This window comes from Idiotropiscis lumnitzeri, chromosome 19 (genome assembly GCF_059441095.1).
Source record: "Idiotropiscis lumnitzeri isolate Australia: NSW breed Sydney's pygmy pipehorse chromosome 19, RoL_Ilum_1.0, whole genome shotgun sequence".
NCBI lineage: Eukaryota > Metazoa > Chordata > Actinopteri > Syngnathiformes > Syngnathidae > Idiotropiscis > Idiotropiscis lumnitzeri.
Window position 1 is genome coordinate 12340328 of NC_142409.1, and position 17241 is coordinate 12357568.

Below are 17241 nucleotides of genomic sequence, written 5' to 3' on the forward strand. Positions count from 1 at the left end.
TCTAACAGACAAAAAATAAAATTGAATTCGTAATAAAAATACTCAAGTTGCATCAAAACCACTCCAACAAGTACAATGTATCCACAAAAGTTATTTAAATGAAGTAAATGTAACGCGTTACTGGCTACTTTTGCCTACGATTCGTTTTAGAGCGAGGACAAGTACAAAGCGATTATTTTAATGTCGTTTATTTGGCGATTACGAGTCCGATTGGCTGATTTCCGCCAGGGTGACGAAGCAGCACAGGTAAGCCGACACCGGCCGCCATATTGGGAAGTACAGGAAGTCTATGCGAGAGAGCGAGCGAAGGGGGAAGACGGAACAGACAGAGAGGGGGCGGCAGATAGACTACGGTAGTGATTGGCGACTGTTACGTGTGGCTGCGAGGTTGAGAAAAAAAACAAAACAAAACCCGGCGTCCGATTTGCCGTTTCTCATGTTCAAGTGTCCGGAGAAAGGGGCGGACTCGGCGCCACTCCACACCCGCGGATAGGTCGCGATCCATCGGCTCGAGAGCTCCGTGGCGGGTCGGCGCCAACCGGCCAAGTGTTGCGGAACTAGCTTCACATTTTGCCAAAGAAAGGCGAGAGAAAAAGAAGCGAGGGCGGCTGCACTGACTGCAGGTCCCGGGCCACGGAAGAGGAAGTAAAAGCGGCAGGGAGAGGACCAGGACAAGTCGAGGCAGAGGAAGGACAAGATGCCGCTGGCTCAGCTGGCGGATCCCTGGCAGAAGATGCCGCTGGGGGGCACGACGGGGGAGGTGAGTCTTTAAGTCCAAAGTGAACCACACACGGAAATGGCCAAAGTACTCACACTTAAACCGAAGTACAAAGTGACAGTTCAGTACTTATGCAAACAAAAAAAAATACTCTTTCTGAAGTAGAAGTACATTTTCATTGAACTCCTGTACGTAAGTAGTAGTTACTATAATACAGACTGGAAAGTACTGGAGTACCAAAATGAACATGCAATTTAACTGCAAAACATCATCAACCCCAGTACTTAAATGTCAAGAAAAGTCTGCACTGTATTTTAGTATCCAAGTAAAAACGCATTTTCGACTTCAACAATCAAGTACTCATGCTATAGAAGTACAGGTGCTTGTGTGGGAAAAAAAAGTAAAAAAGAGACTGGTTGAGGTACTCATTCAACTCGTGCACTTAAGTCAAACAAATGCGGAGTGAAATCTATTTGAATACAATGTAAAAAAAACCCCATCTACTATCAATTATCCGGGGTGGCAAAAAAACCCACTTGCCATTCAAATAGAAGTATGGCTACTTCATTCCAAGTTTCAATAATCATATAAATCTGCTATATTTTTGTTATTACATGGCATGTTTGAGATTGATTGACCTCACTTGGGCGGAATTTTTATAACTGACATGTTACATTTCTTTTAGCCTCGTGACAAATTTGCCCAAGTCAAAATGTCTTCAGAACAGACCAAAATATTTGTAATAAGCACTTAGTAACTTGCGTAATTACACCCACTTTATTATTTGTAAATTTGAAAGTGGCTTTCAAACACACCTAAAAACAAACCCATTTTAAATGAAAATCTTGTAATTGGATGAAATCGTCTTGTGCTCCTTGAACGAGACTAATTGCATGCACAGTCTTGGAGAGCAGTTAGAGATGGTGCTGTAAAGTTTGCCGACTGACTAATGACATCAGTTGGGCCTAATGGATGTCAGACGTCAATAGAATCTGAAAGTCAAAGCCTGTCTTGTGCTCTGCGTTCTATTCTTAGCAGTTTGTGGCGTTATGCAAAAGAATGAATACACGCAGGAAATGTTTCAAGAAAAGTGTGGGACTGCTCCACCAACTGAGTCAGTGGCGTGCGCGCGCCCGCGTGTTCCAGTTCTTCAAGTTTTTCAAAATCTCAGCAGCGAACAGGAGGCGTTTTTGCCACGTAATTCAGGAAGGAGCTTGCGTAAGCGCGTCCACTTCCTGCGTACCGGCGTTGTCACCGGAGCTACGACGGACGTTGAACTTTGACCCTACATCTTGCCTTGACAGGGGAAGTCAAATCAAAAATTGTTTATTCAAAATAATATATTCTTTGTGCTGACACGTGCTGTCGACTGAAAAGGACATCACGGTTGCTCAGCGTCCAGGTAATGCCCAATCACGGCTCAGCTCAGGAAACTCGGAAAACATTCTGGCCCTGATTGGTCGTTAACTGAGCCTTGAGCAACTGTGATGTCATGTTGAGTCGACAGCAAGTTGCAAAATGGCCGCCCCCTGCGATGCATCGAAGCGTGTTAATTTTGCCGCTTCATTCAGATTCCCAAAATGAATGGTACCGTGGAAGAGAATATTCAAGTTTTTGACTTTTCAATTTTGACTTGACTTCCCCTTTAAATTTGTGTTTGACGACAACTGTCACGAATGGAAAACCTGAGTTTTTATTCCGTATTTATGTGTGTCCTCAAGTACGACAACTCAGCGCACGAGTAGTCCATACACGTCCTGAGATTGTCCGGTTATTTAAAAACGGTAATATTTGAATCTTTTCAGGTCGTCAGGTGCGTGTTTCTTTACGTCAAGTATCAAATTCAGCCTCGCTGCAGTCAAATTGGCGTCATACCTGGAATTTCGCAGCGTGTCGCAGCACGTGGCGGCCGTTTCTTTTTTCCTCCAACGTGCGCCTGCTCCTCCTCCAAATTCTCCCGTCTGCCGTGGCCCGCTTCTTTTTCAGCGCAGGATATCGACAACAGGAAGTAGTAATCGGCGGCTGTTGCCGTCCATGTCGCAATCACAGCTGTCGTTTGAGCAGGGAAGTCGACCGGCCGCTAAGCAGCCGGATTTCACGCCGCTTCCTGTCTGCTTTTCCGCCTCTTGGCTTACTGCACAAATCAATTGGAGAAGAAAAAACTTTTCAAGAACGGAAGTAGAATAAACACCCGAAACAATGTGATTGCACAAGTGTGCACACCCTCTTATGACTTGCACGTGGCTGTTTTTAGAATTACCGTCCTGTCAAATGAGGCCTCTGACCAACCCCCAATAAAGTTGAGCTGTTCTTGTAGGATTTTTGAGAAATTTCTGCTTTCTAGCAGCGGAGAATATTCTTTTCCCGTGTCAAAATTGACCTGGCGCATACTACGGTATGTGTGCACGGGTTGAGAAAAGCGTCAGTGTATCTTAGCTTAGCATTGTCAGACACAGGAAACAACTCCCATGTTAACCTTTTAACCTTTGTGCTCTTCCAGGATGCTCAAAACGACCTTGAGGACTCGGTGGGCGAGGACGACGGCGTGACGCACTGCGATGTGAGTTCCTCATGCGTCCCCCTCTCTCTGGCTGCGTGTCACCAGCGCAGCGCACACACCTCACCCGTGCCAATTGTGGGCATGCCGTATGTGTGTGATTGACAAACAAGTGGTGGGTTGACGCCCACTCCTTCAGGATAATTGCCGCCTCGAGAGTGACGCTTGCTGCGGCTGCCGAGCCGCGTGTGACTCATCCCCAAACATACACAAGCTCAGCTCGTTAGCACCGCTGCCGTCCTCCTTTCCACGTTTGGCGACGTGCGGACAAACCTCCTCATGCTCCCCCTTTTATGATCCTCCTCATTTTGCCACATTTCATCCTCGAACGTACTGCATGTGTGCAGATGCCGTCAGATATTTTGCAAGTCCAACTTGGCTTGCTCCGACCAACCAATCAGAGGACAGGAAAATGAGATTGAAGGATGAATTTAAATCGCCATTGGTGAAAGAAACCGTCGCATTGCTCCTAGTTGAAGTTACACGGGCCGGCGCTATCGATGCCGATGGCCCCGGGCGGATTAAATTCACATGGCAACACATTGGGGCTGAAATCTGATTGGGCAAAAAAAAAAAAAAAGTAAAAATCTAACATCCACATACTGGAAGCAATGCAGTCAAGAAAATAGATCGTTGAGAATAAATCAAACATAAAATGCAGCCGCAGTACATAAGCATGCTTGTGTAGACGCTGAAGGTTGACTGACGTCGTGCCGTTTCTTTCTTATTCTGAACACGCAAAAGGCTCGAGTTGTGTGTGTGTGTGTGTCAAAGGGTGTGTGCATGCGTGCTTGTGTTGCCGGCAGCTGCAGTCATCGATTTTTAAATGCAGAGGAGATGGCTTATGGATCGTCTGTCTCAGAAGAGCTGAGTAGTCATTACTTGTCTCTCCAGAGTGCTTCACTTACACACACACACACCCCGGATTCTCCACTTAGAGGCACAAGGTTGTGTGTGTGTGTGTGTCGTCAGGTTAAATTGGGATAATGAGTTACTCTGTGACACCCTTGCGTATGAAGAGCACACTTATAATGGACTTAAAATGCTTTGTGTTCTGGGTGAGTGTGTGTTTTGAATGTGCAAAGTCACCTTGTGAAGGGAACAAATGTTCTGAGTTTAGTTTGAATGTCCCAAATGGGCCCTGGGACACACACGCGCCCGCACGCCCAGTGTGAACAGAAAATGGCTTCCAGACCACATTAGGAGCATTGCTGCTCTCTTGAGAGACCGACTGACATCTGCTGCCATCTGCTGCATCTCAGGTGTGTGCGTATGTGTGCATGTGCACGTGCGTGTGTATCACATTTAGTACTGTATGAGGTCGCTTGTTCAAATATTCAGATGACCGATTACTTGATCCATACTTGTTCTAAGCGTCCCAAGTAACGCACACATGCACACACACACACGGTCTAATGACATGTGGACCCTCATCTCCCGCCCGCCTTTGGCCGGGTCTGGAGACTGATGATCAAAGGAAGCATTAATTATTCAAGAAAGGGAGCGAGGCCTCTTGCACCAAAGCTAAAAATATGAACGTCGTTCTTTATTTGGCCACCCGTTCTTCACATTCCACATATCATGTCACAATGGGGGTGTGTGTGTGTGTGTGTGTGTGTTGTTTGTGTGTAGTGCTCACTGGCAGATGAAGTTTAATCTTGTGTGACCATCTGGACTGACTTTGTCTTTTTAAACACACACACACGCACACACACCCCCACTACTTGCTCGGTCAGGTGTGTGCATCTCACGTCTGGGTAAATAACGTAAAAAGAAACGTAAACGATGTGGGAATCAAAGTGAATGTTGTGGGGGTGTGTGTGTGTGTGTGTGCATCCTCTGTACCAGGCGTGGTGGTGTGCTGAGAGCAGTGCATTGTGGGTGTTGCCATTGTGAGAGGTCACAGGGTGATGATGTAATGTGTCCAACTCGCCTTCCTGAACTTGACGCTCTCTCTCTCTCTCTCTCTCTCTCGCTCGCTCACTGTGGCTCTTTCCAGGAAGCAACCAATCACAGCTGCGTCACACAATATCATTCTGAGGACATTGTGTGTGTGTGTGTGTCTGATCCCAAGTTGGCGCTCTTTTAGCACAACAAGGGCTCTATTTGTGGCAAAAAAAAAAATGTTAGCTGTAACGACGGTCGTTAAATACTTTTAGATTTCCTTTCCAAACGATTCTCGAATTCCGATTCTTAAAGGGGACAGTTTAAAAAAAGGCCGTCCATTTTTTAACATTTTTATTTATCTCTTTTTTCTTTATTTTTTTTAAGCAGGCCGCAACATAAACTCAAATGAACATTTGGCACAGCTTGTTTGGTTTTCCTGCACAGTGCGAAAACACCGAAGAAAAAGCGGTCGACAACCTTTGTCCGGTAGCACATATCCTCTTTCACGGCTGATTATGAATATGAGTCGTAAAGTCCTTTTTGGTAAATTGAGATGAAAGTGGAGAAGGAGTCGGCGGGCTGGGCTTGCGCTGACCTGAGCAGGAATTTGACACGCAGCCTCCAAACTTGCTTTCATTTCCTCCCGTCATCCTTCATCGTCCTCCTCCTCCTCCTCACTGGCACATGTGGAATTTCAAGCACCGTCATGCTTCCTCACCATTTCCCATCTCAGATTGACGGTGCGTTCAAAGACCAGTGGGAAATCTCAGTGTTTTCCCTACAATGCGTCTAATGATGAACACAAACATGCAAACGCTGAATGGAGGCTGCGTGCGCATGTGGGCGTGTGTGCGTGAGATGGGTGGCTCCGTGCACAGATGTTTGCCTTCCTGCGCAGATGTTGTTGCCAGGGAAACAATGACAGGACGTGACGAGCAGCTGGCGGGCCTTCCTGTGCGTGCATGCGGGTTTGGTTCGCCGCTTCTCACTCAAACTTGCGATTTGAGGCGCTCTGCGGGCGCCATGACGGGCTGAGCGCCATGAAGACGCTTTTGCTGCACGTCAGGGGACGACCACTTCAGGTACAAAGTGCGGCACGCGTGCCGCGATCGCTGACAGATGTTGCCTGTGACTTAATATCCGCTTGCTTGTTTGACGATTCAGCGCGCTAGTCGATTGACTAGTAGACATCTTTGACATAATTGTGCAACATGTTACTATGAAGGAAAATGTGCACTAGTTGACGTGTGTCTTGCTGCTGCTACGGGGGAAATGCGAGATGTCATCTGATTTATCGACTATTTGCACTAGTAGCATGAAGTTAGTGCACCGTTTTGCCTCACTAGTAACGTGCTGTCGTCGTCATCGTAACGTCGGCTAAAAATGGCACGAGGAGCGGGAATGCCGTTCTCTTAAGACGCTGTGCCCTAGTCGTTCTACTAGTGCAGGGAATTATCTTGTAAGCACAACGAGCGTGTGTGCGTAGTAGTACACGTCAAACTGGTTCCAAAGAGTTTCTACGTGGTCCCGTTTGGCAGCATTAGGCACGTAGTCTTGACAGCTATGTGTTTGTTTTTGGTGCCAGGATCGATTTGTTGTATAACACGCCAGGCCAATTGCCGTTTGTCATGAGATACTTGAAGCAGACGCGAGACAATAAAGAAAACGACAACAATGAGAGTGAGAGCCTTCCTACCTTGAGAGCGCTCTCTTGTGTGTCTGCCAGTCACTAATTGTCTTTTCTCAAAACGCTGCGCCCTGCTTTGACATCGCGTCTGTGCCAATTATGGATGCTTGTGTTTTTTTTTGTTTTCTTTCCTCTCATATTGCACAAAACACATGCTTCAAAGGTTAAGTGGAAACTCTCAATTGTCCACTGTGACTTTGAAAACGTGTTTGTCTATTTATGGCCTGAAGGCGATCGAAGGTCTGCTGTGGTCGACTCCAGCCCACCACCGAACTCTCCCAAAAAATAGTGTTGCATTTGTGAACATAATTAAGAGGCTTGCAGAGGCTCCACTGGCAGCCGATCAACTGCTTTGATTCCACTAATGAGAGAGGGAGGCGCGTGCGCGTGCGCGTGTTTGAGGGTGAACGGTGAGAGTGGACAGACGAGAATTAAAATGTCCCGACCGCCCGTCAATAACATCATCGCACTCTGTTGTGTGTGTGTGTTATGGACATGTTGCCGTGGCAACGTGGGACACGTACCTCTGACCCGGGCCGTCCCGCTCGCATCGAGACGCCTTTGTTGCTTCCCAGCATTCCTTGCTGCTGCCGTGAGAGGAAAAAAAGTGGCATGAGTGGATTGGCTGAGTCATTTTGTGTTTGCACTGTACTGACACACAGCGAGCGCGCGATTAGTCATGACAGAATCGACTTTATTGTGATCGCTGCAGAAGCAATGGAAAGCGCTGCCGTTGGTGATGCTGTTAAATGTGACCTGAAACCCGCCAGTGGGTTGGCGTGCGTCTCGTTCGATAGCATCAATTTCCAAAAAAAAAAAAAAAAAGTCTTTCTATCTTGCAAATCTTCACCTAACAGCGATTGGCTGTGTATGATAATTCCCGAATTATGCAGCCGCCCGCCACAATGATGGAAGCGTCCTTGCGTGCCAGCGATTGCGTGTGCGCTTGTTGCCAGCTCCTGAATAAATGATGACGTCCCGATTTGCTCCCCCTCATCGATCTTCCTTCCTCTCTTTCCCTCACACTCACCCCATCATCATGTCGTCTTCACGCGCTCCGGTCAGAAAGCCTCTCGCGCTCATTTTTCCTCAAGGATGCCGTGAACGTTCCCGTAGGTGGTGCTGTGGGCACAAAAGGAGGTGCTCGGGTGCGCCCAGTCACTTTCAAGTTTCTCATGTCGAAACATTTCTGTAAAAAAATTAAAAATAAGCACGTCAAGATAGGATACATGCTCCTTTGAGTTTTTTTATAAAGAATAAAATATAAGGAACACAATGATAACTATCATTTCATTTATGTTTTATATGAAATCCCCTCAGTCTGTAGGTGTAGGTAGTATGAATAACATTAGTTAAGATGTTTTTTTAATCTAAGAAATCTTGCCGAGTTAACAGTTATGCTTAAATGTAATATTCAATTCCTATTTTTTCTTTTTTTAGTGTAGGTGTGTCTGTTATTGGATCCATGATGTCCAAGCAAGCGGAAATGCACTTACAACCTGACAAAATCCCACGTGTGCATGCGCGTGTTTGTGTGTGTGTGCGTGGTGGCCATCCAGCCTGTTAATTTGATTGCGTAACAGGATTAGAGGTTGCAGATTGTGTGGAATGGAATCCCACCACCGCTTGATCTGCGATGCTATGCCACACACACGCACACACACTTGATTTCAATTGATGGCTGACGGAAACGCATTCTCAGTGTGTCTCGGTGTGCGTATCCACTCTGTACATTGTTTCTCTTGTGTGTGTGTGTGCGTGCAACGCCACTGTTGATTGTGCGCGAATGGAAGGGTGTGCTGGCGCGGCGGGCGACAACAGGTGCAGGTAACCGAAGAAATGTCACCCGGCCGTCAGCGCCGCTTGGCTGGCATCGTGCACATTGTGTGCGATTTTTCAAGGTGGTGGCGAGTTCGACCTGCGCTGGCAAGCTGTGTTTCCTTCACTCACCAAAACAAGTCATCATGACTCATTTTGGGTTTGGCCGGCGACCAGTCCAGGCTGCACGCCGCTTCGTCATGCAGGCCATCTCCAAAAACTAACGCCGATTGTCAGTCATCGGGCAGCGTGTGTGCGTGCGTGTTGGGGGAAATCTACAGGACACCTGATGGAAACTCTGGATGGGAGGTTATGAGTGTGACTCACAAGGGGAGGAGAGTGTGGGGAATCCCAGTAACCACCCGCTCCGCATTTGGACACCCCCTCCCCCCCCCACTCCACATCTCTTCTTACGATGGGTATCCCCTCACACGGCTCGCACTCGTCCACCGTCACAGTGCGACAAAGTGTCGCTCCGCCGGCAACTCTTTGCAATGACGCACCGCGCGCCTCACATCAAGCCGCCACGCGTGTGCACTCTCACCGGGCTCTTCCGGGCGCTGCGAGGCCGACTGAAAGCGCTCCGTCACTTCCTGCCGCCCCCCAGGACGGACGACGGCTGCCGCGAGCCGGCCGGCAAGAGGGGGGCGATGTTGGGCTGTTTGGGGTCGCCAACCCGCAGCTGGACTGTGAGTCGGTTCGCACGCATGTTCTCAAGCCGCACAGTCACAATCGACACGTCCCACGCCCGAATAGCCGTGACTTTTGTGTGTCTGACCTGGTGAGTGACATGGGTGTCGGCGTTGGCTTCTTTGTTTTTTTTTTGCCGTTTGTTCAATTATTTTTCTTGCAAAATGCAAAGGATCTTCAACTTGTGACGTTTTTTGGTTGTGACTCAGTTTTGGCTCGGCATCACCGCGCCAACTATTTCGGCACCAAGTCGTGCGTGAGTCTGGAGGAACGTTAGTTGCTGTGGAAAAATGAGCACTGCCAATATCAAAACGCGAGAGCGAGATATTTCGCTTCAACTTTTTGGGAGATGTTTCAGATGGAGACCCCCCTCCCCCCACTCCCACCCACCTGCTTAGCATTGTCTTGGCTACATTCTCGTGTGCTTGTGTGTCGACATGAAACAATAATAGAAGAAATTACGTGGAAGGTGACTTCCTTTGTACTGTCCCACGGTTGAATATGCGTGTGCGTGTGCGTGTGTTGAGCACAGGCGCTGGCTTTGTACTTTTGATCCCGTGATTAAGAGGTGCGACATGAGCATCGTGTCGCTCCGGCTCTGATCTGCCATCTGTGTTCTGACTCACACATGCGTGCACATTTGAAATGTCAAACATTCCTGTTTTCAAACCGCGGTCAATCGATTTTTTTTTTCTTTTTAACTGTTGCACACACTAACATTGTCATCACCATTTACTTGCATAGACTTAATCATAAGCCGCTGAAAAAAAAAACAAAAAAACCCCGAAATAAAACACGGATGGGCTCGAGAGTTGATTTGTTCGGCTACTTCCGCTTCCCCAATAGGATCAAATTGTTTGCGTCATGGTGAGAATAGCGACAAGTATTCCAAGAAAGACACAAGTGTGCAGAAAGGAGGCGGCAAGGTGGGAGAAGAAGCGGAAAGGAGGGAGGAGAAGGAGAAGAGAACGTCTGTGAGCGAGCGAGCGAGAGAGAGAGAAAGACGACGACAAAGTGTCAAGAATGATCAGAAGCCGGTGCCGCTCGGTACCGCTCAGTCCCGTCGCCGTGCAGGAGCATGTTGTCGCCGCGCAGCTTGGGCCACACCCTGGACTACAGGACCCAGCATGCACCGGGAGCCGGCAGGTCGGCCACCTGGGAAGGCCAGGTAGGCGGCAAAGAGGGAGGAGGAGGAGGATTCTGATTCCGTTTGCAAAGAGTTTGAAGGCCGGCACTGTAGGCCATCATTAGTCACTCTGACACAAAGCAGGTACCGGGGGCGGCTCCATGACAACCGTGCGCTCACGTTGTTCTGTGCCCAGCAAGCCTGCTCAACCTGTCGCCGGCTGTCGTCAAACGCCGGCGCGTTGTGGTTTTGCTTCATTTCCCGCAAACTTTGTGACGTTGAGCGGAACAACAAGCGAGGCGGCCACTTGGCGGACCTCCACCAAGGCAAAATCTTTCTTTACAGGGGCTGCATTACATGCGCGCCAGTTATTCCTAACCACGATGTGCCAGACATCATCAGGGCTTCAATTTTGCTCAATTGGTCAGAAAAGTATTCATTATTGTCCTCCCCCCCAATTTTTTTTTTTTGCTCATCTATCCATGTTAGCAATGTAGAAAGAGATGCAATAGCTCAAATCAACTTTCGCCATTGAAATGAATGCAAATGGCAATAATTTGTTCCAGTAATTCCGCTTTATGACCTGGTGTGTTTGTGGTGTGTTGCAGGACGACGTGCCCATCAAGGAGATAAGCATCACTCACCACGTGAAGGAAGGATGCGAGAAGGCCGACCCGCGCCAGTTCGAGCTGCGCAAAGTCCTGGGTCAAGGATCCTTTGGCAAGGTGCGCGTGTGCTCGCAGCCGATGCACTCCGCGAGGGCCCCCCGCGCTCATGTTTGAGAGGCCGTTGCCATGGAGACGGCAGGCTGAGGGCCCTTCACGCTCCCGCTGAGTGTCATCATGTTTATGAATGAGCAATTAGTCTCCCGCCTGCGTTGTCTTTCGGGTTAATAAAACTCCATCACACACCGACGGAGTGAAAAGCGCAAGCAACACGATGCTGACTCGTGCGCGCGTGTTTGCGTGTGTCCGTTGTGTTCAGGTGTTCCTGGTGAGGAAGGTTACAGGTCCCGACGCTGGCCAACTGTATGCCATGAAAGTCCTCAAGAAAGCAACACTGAAAGGTGCGTGCCGTGCACATGGCGGCGCTGCCAGCGAACGCCAGCTGCCAAAGGCGTAAAATGACGTCAATTTTAAAACTTCACGTGTACATGTGTGCTTTTAGTGCGTGACCGGGTCAGGACAAAGATGGAGAGGGACATCCTGGTGGAAGTCAACCATCCCTTCATCGTCAAACTGCACTACGGTGAGTCGGTCCATCGGCGCAATGAGTCACCATGCCGGCATCCGGCCAATCGCAGCCCTCCTGTCCACTTTTTAGCTTCCCCAACAGGAAGGCGACGCGCGCATCTTATCTGTATCGTTTCCTTTACTCCTTCAGCCTTCCAGACGGAGGGGAAGCTCTACCTGATCCTGGACTTCCTGAGAGGGGGAGACCTCTTCACGAGGCTTTCCAAAGAGGTAACACGGCAAGCTTTTATCCGAATCCTGATCCGATTCACTTCAGTCGTCCACACTGATGTCAAAATGGCGTCCGTAGGTGATGTTCACGGAGGAAGACGTCAAATTCTACCTGGCAGAACTGGCGCTGGCTCTCGATCACCTTCACGGCCTCGGCATCATTTACAGGGACCTCAAGCCCGAGAAGTACGTGCATGTGCACGTGCACGCGGTCATTTTGGAAAAGGTTTTGGCTCTGAAGCGTGAACGTTTGTTGTTTCAGCATCCTGTTGGACGAGGATGGACACATCAAGCTGACAGGTGTGTCATTCGTGTCCAAGCCGCCGAGCTCCTCAACCGACGCGGCTCTCAAATTTGTGTGCGTGCGCCTGCAGACTTCGGCCTGAGCAAGGAGTCCATCGACCACGAGAACAAGGCGTACTCGTTCTGCGGGACGGTGGAGTATATGGCCCCGGAGGTGGTCAACCGGCGGGGGCACACCCACAGCGCCGACTGGTGGTCGTACGGCGTGCTGATGGTGAGCCGCAGAGTTGTTTTTTTTTTGTTTTTTTTGTGAAAGAAATCTGATATTTGACTTGGTGGTCATATCGTATCATCTCGTGTGTCCTTCCTGATGGATTGTTTTTTTCCTCAAGTTCGAGATGCTGACGGGAACTCTGCCGTTTCAAGGCAAAGACCGCAAAGAGACCATGACCATGATCCTCAAGTGAGTCCGCAAAGCCGAAGGGAAACATCAACTTGTCACCTTGGATGGCTTTGAATCTTCAGCGTTCAACTTGTGTGCGCAGGGCCAAGCTGGGAATGCCGCAGTTTTTAAGTTCAGAAGCCCAGAGTCTTCTCAGGAACCTTTTTAAACGCAACCCGTCCAACCGATTAGGTGAGCTTCAATTGCACTCAATTCGGATCATTTTTTATCAGTTGCTCATTGCAAACTTCCATGTGTGAAGGCGCCGGTCCAGACGGAGTGGAGGAGATCAAGAGGCATCAGTTCTTCAGCACCATCGACTGGAATGTCCGTTTTTGTTTTTTCTTTCCGTCCGTCCCAGCCGCGGTGACTCATTCACTCACCGGATGCTTCCTTCTCTCATCCTGCAGAAACTCTTTCGCCGAGAGCTGCCGCCTCCCTTCAAGCCGGCGGCCGGACGACCCGACGACACGTTCTACTTTGACCCAGAGTTCACCGCTAAAACGCCCCGCGGTCAGCCTACCCCCTCACAATGACACATGGAGTCAGGGCGGACAAACTAACGAGTGCGTTTATGTGTCAGACTCTCCGGGAGTCCCGCCCAGCGCCAACGCCCATCAGCTCTTCCGAGGATTCAGTTTTGTGGCCATCACAGAGGAGGAGACGCAACCGATGCCAAACGCCATTGTTCAGGTGCGCACGCATGCACCCACGTTTTATTCACACCATAATTTGTGACTGACATTGGACAACTCGCCCTGCAGCAGCTCCACCGGAGCACGTCTCAGTTTTGCGACGCCTACGATGTGAAAGAGGACATCGGCGTGGGCTCCTACTCCATCTGCAAGCGCTGCGTGCACAAGGGCACCGGCATGGACTATGCCGTCAAGGTAGGAGCGCCTCGCACGGTGTACGCCGCCCAACCCGTCGCAGCCACCCTAAACGGCACCTCCGGTTGCAGATCATCAACAAAGCCAAGCGGGACCCCACAGAAGAGGTGGAAATCCTGCTGCGCTACGGCCAGCACCCCAACATCATCACGCTCAAAGACGTGAGTCGAAACTCACAACGTGTGGCTGCCGTCGGAGTTTTCGCAACAATATCTTCTCACTTTTTCGTGGCGTCAGGTGTACGACGACGGCCGCTCCGTCTTCCTGGTGACGGAGCTGATGAAGGGCGGAGAGCTGCTGGACAAAATCCTACGGCAGAAGTTTTTCTCCGAGCGAGAGGCCAGCGCCGTTCTCTTCACCATCACCAAGACGCTGGAGTACCTTCACGTGCAGGGGGTACGTCCACACGCCCGACGTCACGACCTTTCTTGTTGTGTACTTTTAACCCCTAAATTGAATTTGCGTGACATGAAGGTGGTGCACCGAGACCTGAAGCCGAGCAACATCCTCTACGTGGACGAGAGCGGCAACGCCGAATCCATCAGGATCTGCGACTTCGGCTTCGCCAAGCAGCTACGGGCGGAGAACGGCTTGCTCATGACGCCGTGCTACACCGCTAACTTTGTAGCTCCCGAGGTGGGTCGTGTTATTGATTTTTTTTTTTTTTGTGAGTTTAAGATGTCACGCCCTCAACACCGTTGATATGCGTGTCGCTCGCAGGTTCTGAAGAAGCAAGGTTACGACGCAGCCTGTGACATCTGGAGTCTTGGAGTGCTTCTCTACACCATGCTAACTGGGTACAAAAGTTGCAAAGATTCAATTTCCTCCTTGCCCAAGTGTGACTTTTGATGACTTGTCATATTCTTTGCAGCTTCACTCCGTTTGCCAACGGCCCCGAGGACACGCCAGAGGAGATTTTGGCTCGAATTGGAAGCGGGAAGTTCTCGCTCACTGGAGGATACTGGAACTCTGTGTCTTCTGAGGCCAAGGTACTTCCCCTCAAGAACACACGTTTACTCAACGCAAGAGCTGAAGCGATGTTATCAGTTTCATTGAAATATTTTATTTGGAAGTCATATCGCCTGGCCCCGGCTGATGATGACGATAATGATGATGAGCATGTTTGCGTTTGTGGCCCCTCAGGACTTGGTGTCAAAGATGCTGCACGTGGACCCCCACCAGCGACTGACGGCCGGTCAGGTGTTGCGCCACCCGTGGGTCACACACCGAGACCAGCTGCCCAAATACACGCTCAACAGGCAGGACGCGCCGCACCTCGTCAAGGTGACAAAAAAAAAAAAAAAGATTTCAGTTGCCCCTCTCGGTTTATATCAGCTCACTCGAGCGCCGTATGAAGACCGTGACTAATTGCGGTCTTGCTTTCCAGGGAGCGATGGCGGCCACGTACTCGGCCCTGAACAGGAACGTCCCGCCGGTTCTGGAGCCGGTGGGCTGCTCCACTTTGGCGCAGCGGAGGGGTGTGAAGAAGCTCACTTCCACCGCTCTGTGACGTCCGCCATCTCGATCTCCCTCACCTCCCGTCAACTCTGACCTCTAGCTGACCTTGGACAGACTACTGATGGAATCCAGGAAGTGCCGGCGCCCCAACAAAGGAGCGCACTGTGGCCGCCGCCCTCCCGCACACTCGACGGACTCTTCCGATTGGACGGCTGGCCACGTTCTTCCGGGATCAACTTGTGGATTTTTTGCTTTGGACAATCAGACCAGGGAGCGAGCGCGCGTGTACATAAAGCTCATTTCAAGACGTAAGATGCTTTGTTTTTAACTTCCCCGTCGTCACGATGACGGCAAACGTGACCTCTCGTGATTGGTCGCACCCGAAAGCCGGATAGTCTTCTGTCAGTCTTGTCGTCTCGGTGACAAACCCGTTCTGCGTCTGGTCCTCTTTGCAAAGCCGTTGGCGCGTTTATTTGATATCCAGCTGGTTGTACAGGTACTAGTACCCGGATTGTCCTCACTAGTAAAACAATTCATTACACTACTAGAATGACTGTCACAATCATTTTTTTTCTTTTCTAGCACTAGTATGACCTTAAACTAGGCCAACTAAATGTTACCAGTGAGGCAAAACAGTGCCTACTAGTTACAGTCTACAAGTTAACATGTAGCAAGCACCTCACTCGTAGTACTAGTAGCAAGGCTTTACACAATCAGGATTTTGGAGACAATCCACAAGTTTTTAAAAAACGATCACCGATCCGATCAGAAGATGGTCCAATCAAATTTAATTAAAAAAGGTTTTAGCGGCCCTCACTTGAGACTGCCCCGTACAGGAATAGCCCATAAAAAAAAGAAAAAGTGGAATTGCAAAATAACTAGTTATAACTAGCACAGCCAATTTGCGCGTGTGCTGAATTATCTCATTAGTGAGGACAAAGAGTGTAATCGCGCTTACACCTTAAGATAGATAAATGCTCAGTCGGCCTTGCAGCGCTTTGCAGTGTTCATATTCAGCATAATTCGCGGCTTCTGGATTTACCGGTACTTTTTTTTTTTAAATGCCTATCTTCCATATTCACAGTTTTTGTACTCAGGCCAAAGCCAAGGATGGCATCTTGGTGCTAAGGAACTATTTTTAAGTTAGTTGAAGAACTTTGTTTCGAGAAGTAATGTTTTTCTGCCAACTTGCGGCAATTCCAACCCTTTTTGGGGGAGAGAGAGGACATCAGTTACGCAGAAATGCCGGTCGGCTGGGAACAGAGTTATGCAAGCAACAACAGGGCCGGCGCCAGACTAGCAAGTCGGCGTCCATGCCGCTCGATGTTCTTCACCTGCGATAAGCTTCATTTGAAACAAAAACAAGCGTACTTCCTCACCGGTGCAAACGTATCGTCTGTGAACAGGAACTGTAAATAATTACGGCTCAGGTTTTCGCTCGTCCAATAAATGCTCAGATTGCTTTCCGGTAATGTTCAAACTGGTCTTTTTTTCCCTCTCTCTCCATTCTACATCCATCCCAAGGTTTCCATGGCACTGGGAGCTGCTGCTTCATTTGCAAGACTCGAGGAAATGTTAGCTACGTTAGCATGTAGCATGTAAAACAAAAAAAACAAAAGGCCCGCGTGGTTTGCACTTGGCTTCAGCGACCACTTTAATCATGAATGTGTCTGATGGGGATTCTGTGCTCAAGCTTTGGGAACAAGGAATGTTAAAGATTTTTTTTCTGTATTAATCTCATATTCTCCTGCTCTTCCACGACCTGTCAGATTTGTTCATCAGGTTGGGGTGTGGCACCACCTCGTTTTGTTTTGTTTTGTTTTATACCTACAGGGAGACTTTCTATGAAAAATAAAACAAGAATGATAAGCTAATGGCCCTGTTGACTTTTTTATTCATCGTATTTCTGTGGGTGGGAAATGCGATGTATTTGTGACCTGGAGTATGGAGGTTTTGTTTTCTGACAAAAGCAGACAAGAAGACACTGATATTCACGATCACCAATAATGCGACGTAAGAAGCAAACGCTGTCATGTTCGTCTTCAAATTCATACCAAGTTGACTTTGCTAACGCTTTACCGTTTTATTTGCTGTAATCAGAACTTTGTTTGCAACAAGAATCCGCTGACTTTGTGTCAAGGCAAAACAAGCTCAATGGAAACAAATTACGGTTGTATTATACAACGATTAAAGGATTAGGTAAAGACTCGTTTTCTTTTCAGTTTTTCAATTTTCAAATTTGAAACAGGAGATAGTGCATTC

The 17241-nt window shown here is 48.9% G+C and overlaps 1 protein-coding gene across 1 annotated transcript; it reads left to right on the forward strand.

The window, feature by feature from the left end:
- The first annotated feature begins 277 nt into the window (after nt 1-277).
- On the forward strand, nt 278-16853 carry LOC148318644 (ribosomal protein S6 kinase alpha-3). The gene is made up of 22 exons (XM_088283544.1): nt 278-760; nt 3219-3278; nt 11092-11208; nt 11468-11549; nt 11651-11731; nt 11867-11946; nt 12026-12132; nt 12209-12246; nt 12321-12463; nt 12582-12652; nt 12735-12823; nt 12894-12958; nt 13042-13144; nt 13215-13324; nt 13396-13521; nt 13593-13682; nt 13759-13917; nt 13996-14157; nt 14242-14318; nt 14393-14510; nt 14665-14805; nt 14909-16853. Exons 1-22 carry the CDS (start codon nt 698-700, stop codon nt 15029-15031), a joined length of 2205 nt encoding a protein of 734 aa, XP_088139670.1. The 5' UTR covers nt 278-697; the 3' UTR covers nt 15032-16853.
- The last annotated feature ends 388 nt before the right edge of the window (nt 16854-17241 follow it).

Excerpts from the sequence above, each read along its gene's own strand:
- LOC148318644 (XM_088283544.1), top strand. The coding sequence starts at position 698 with ATGCCGCTGGCTCAGCTGGCGGATCCCTGGCAGAAGATGCCGCTGGGG. Across the intron at positions 12,133-12,208 it reads AGGGACCTCAAGCCCGAGAA|CATCCTGTTGGACGAGGATG; the intron begins GTACGTGCATGT and ends TTGTTGTTTCAG. Across the intron at positions 13,522-13,592 it reads GCATGGACTATGCCGTCAAG|ATCATCAACAAAGCCAAGCG; the intron begins GTAGGAGCGCCT and ends CTCCGGTTGCAG.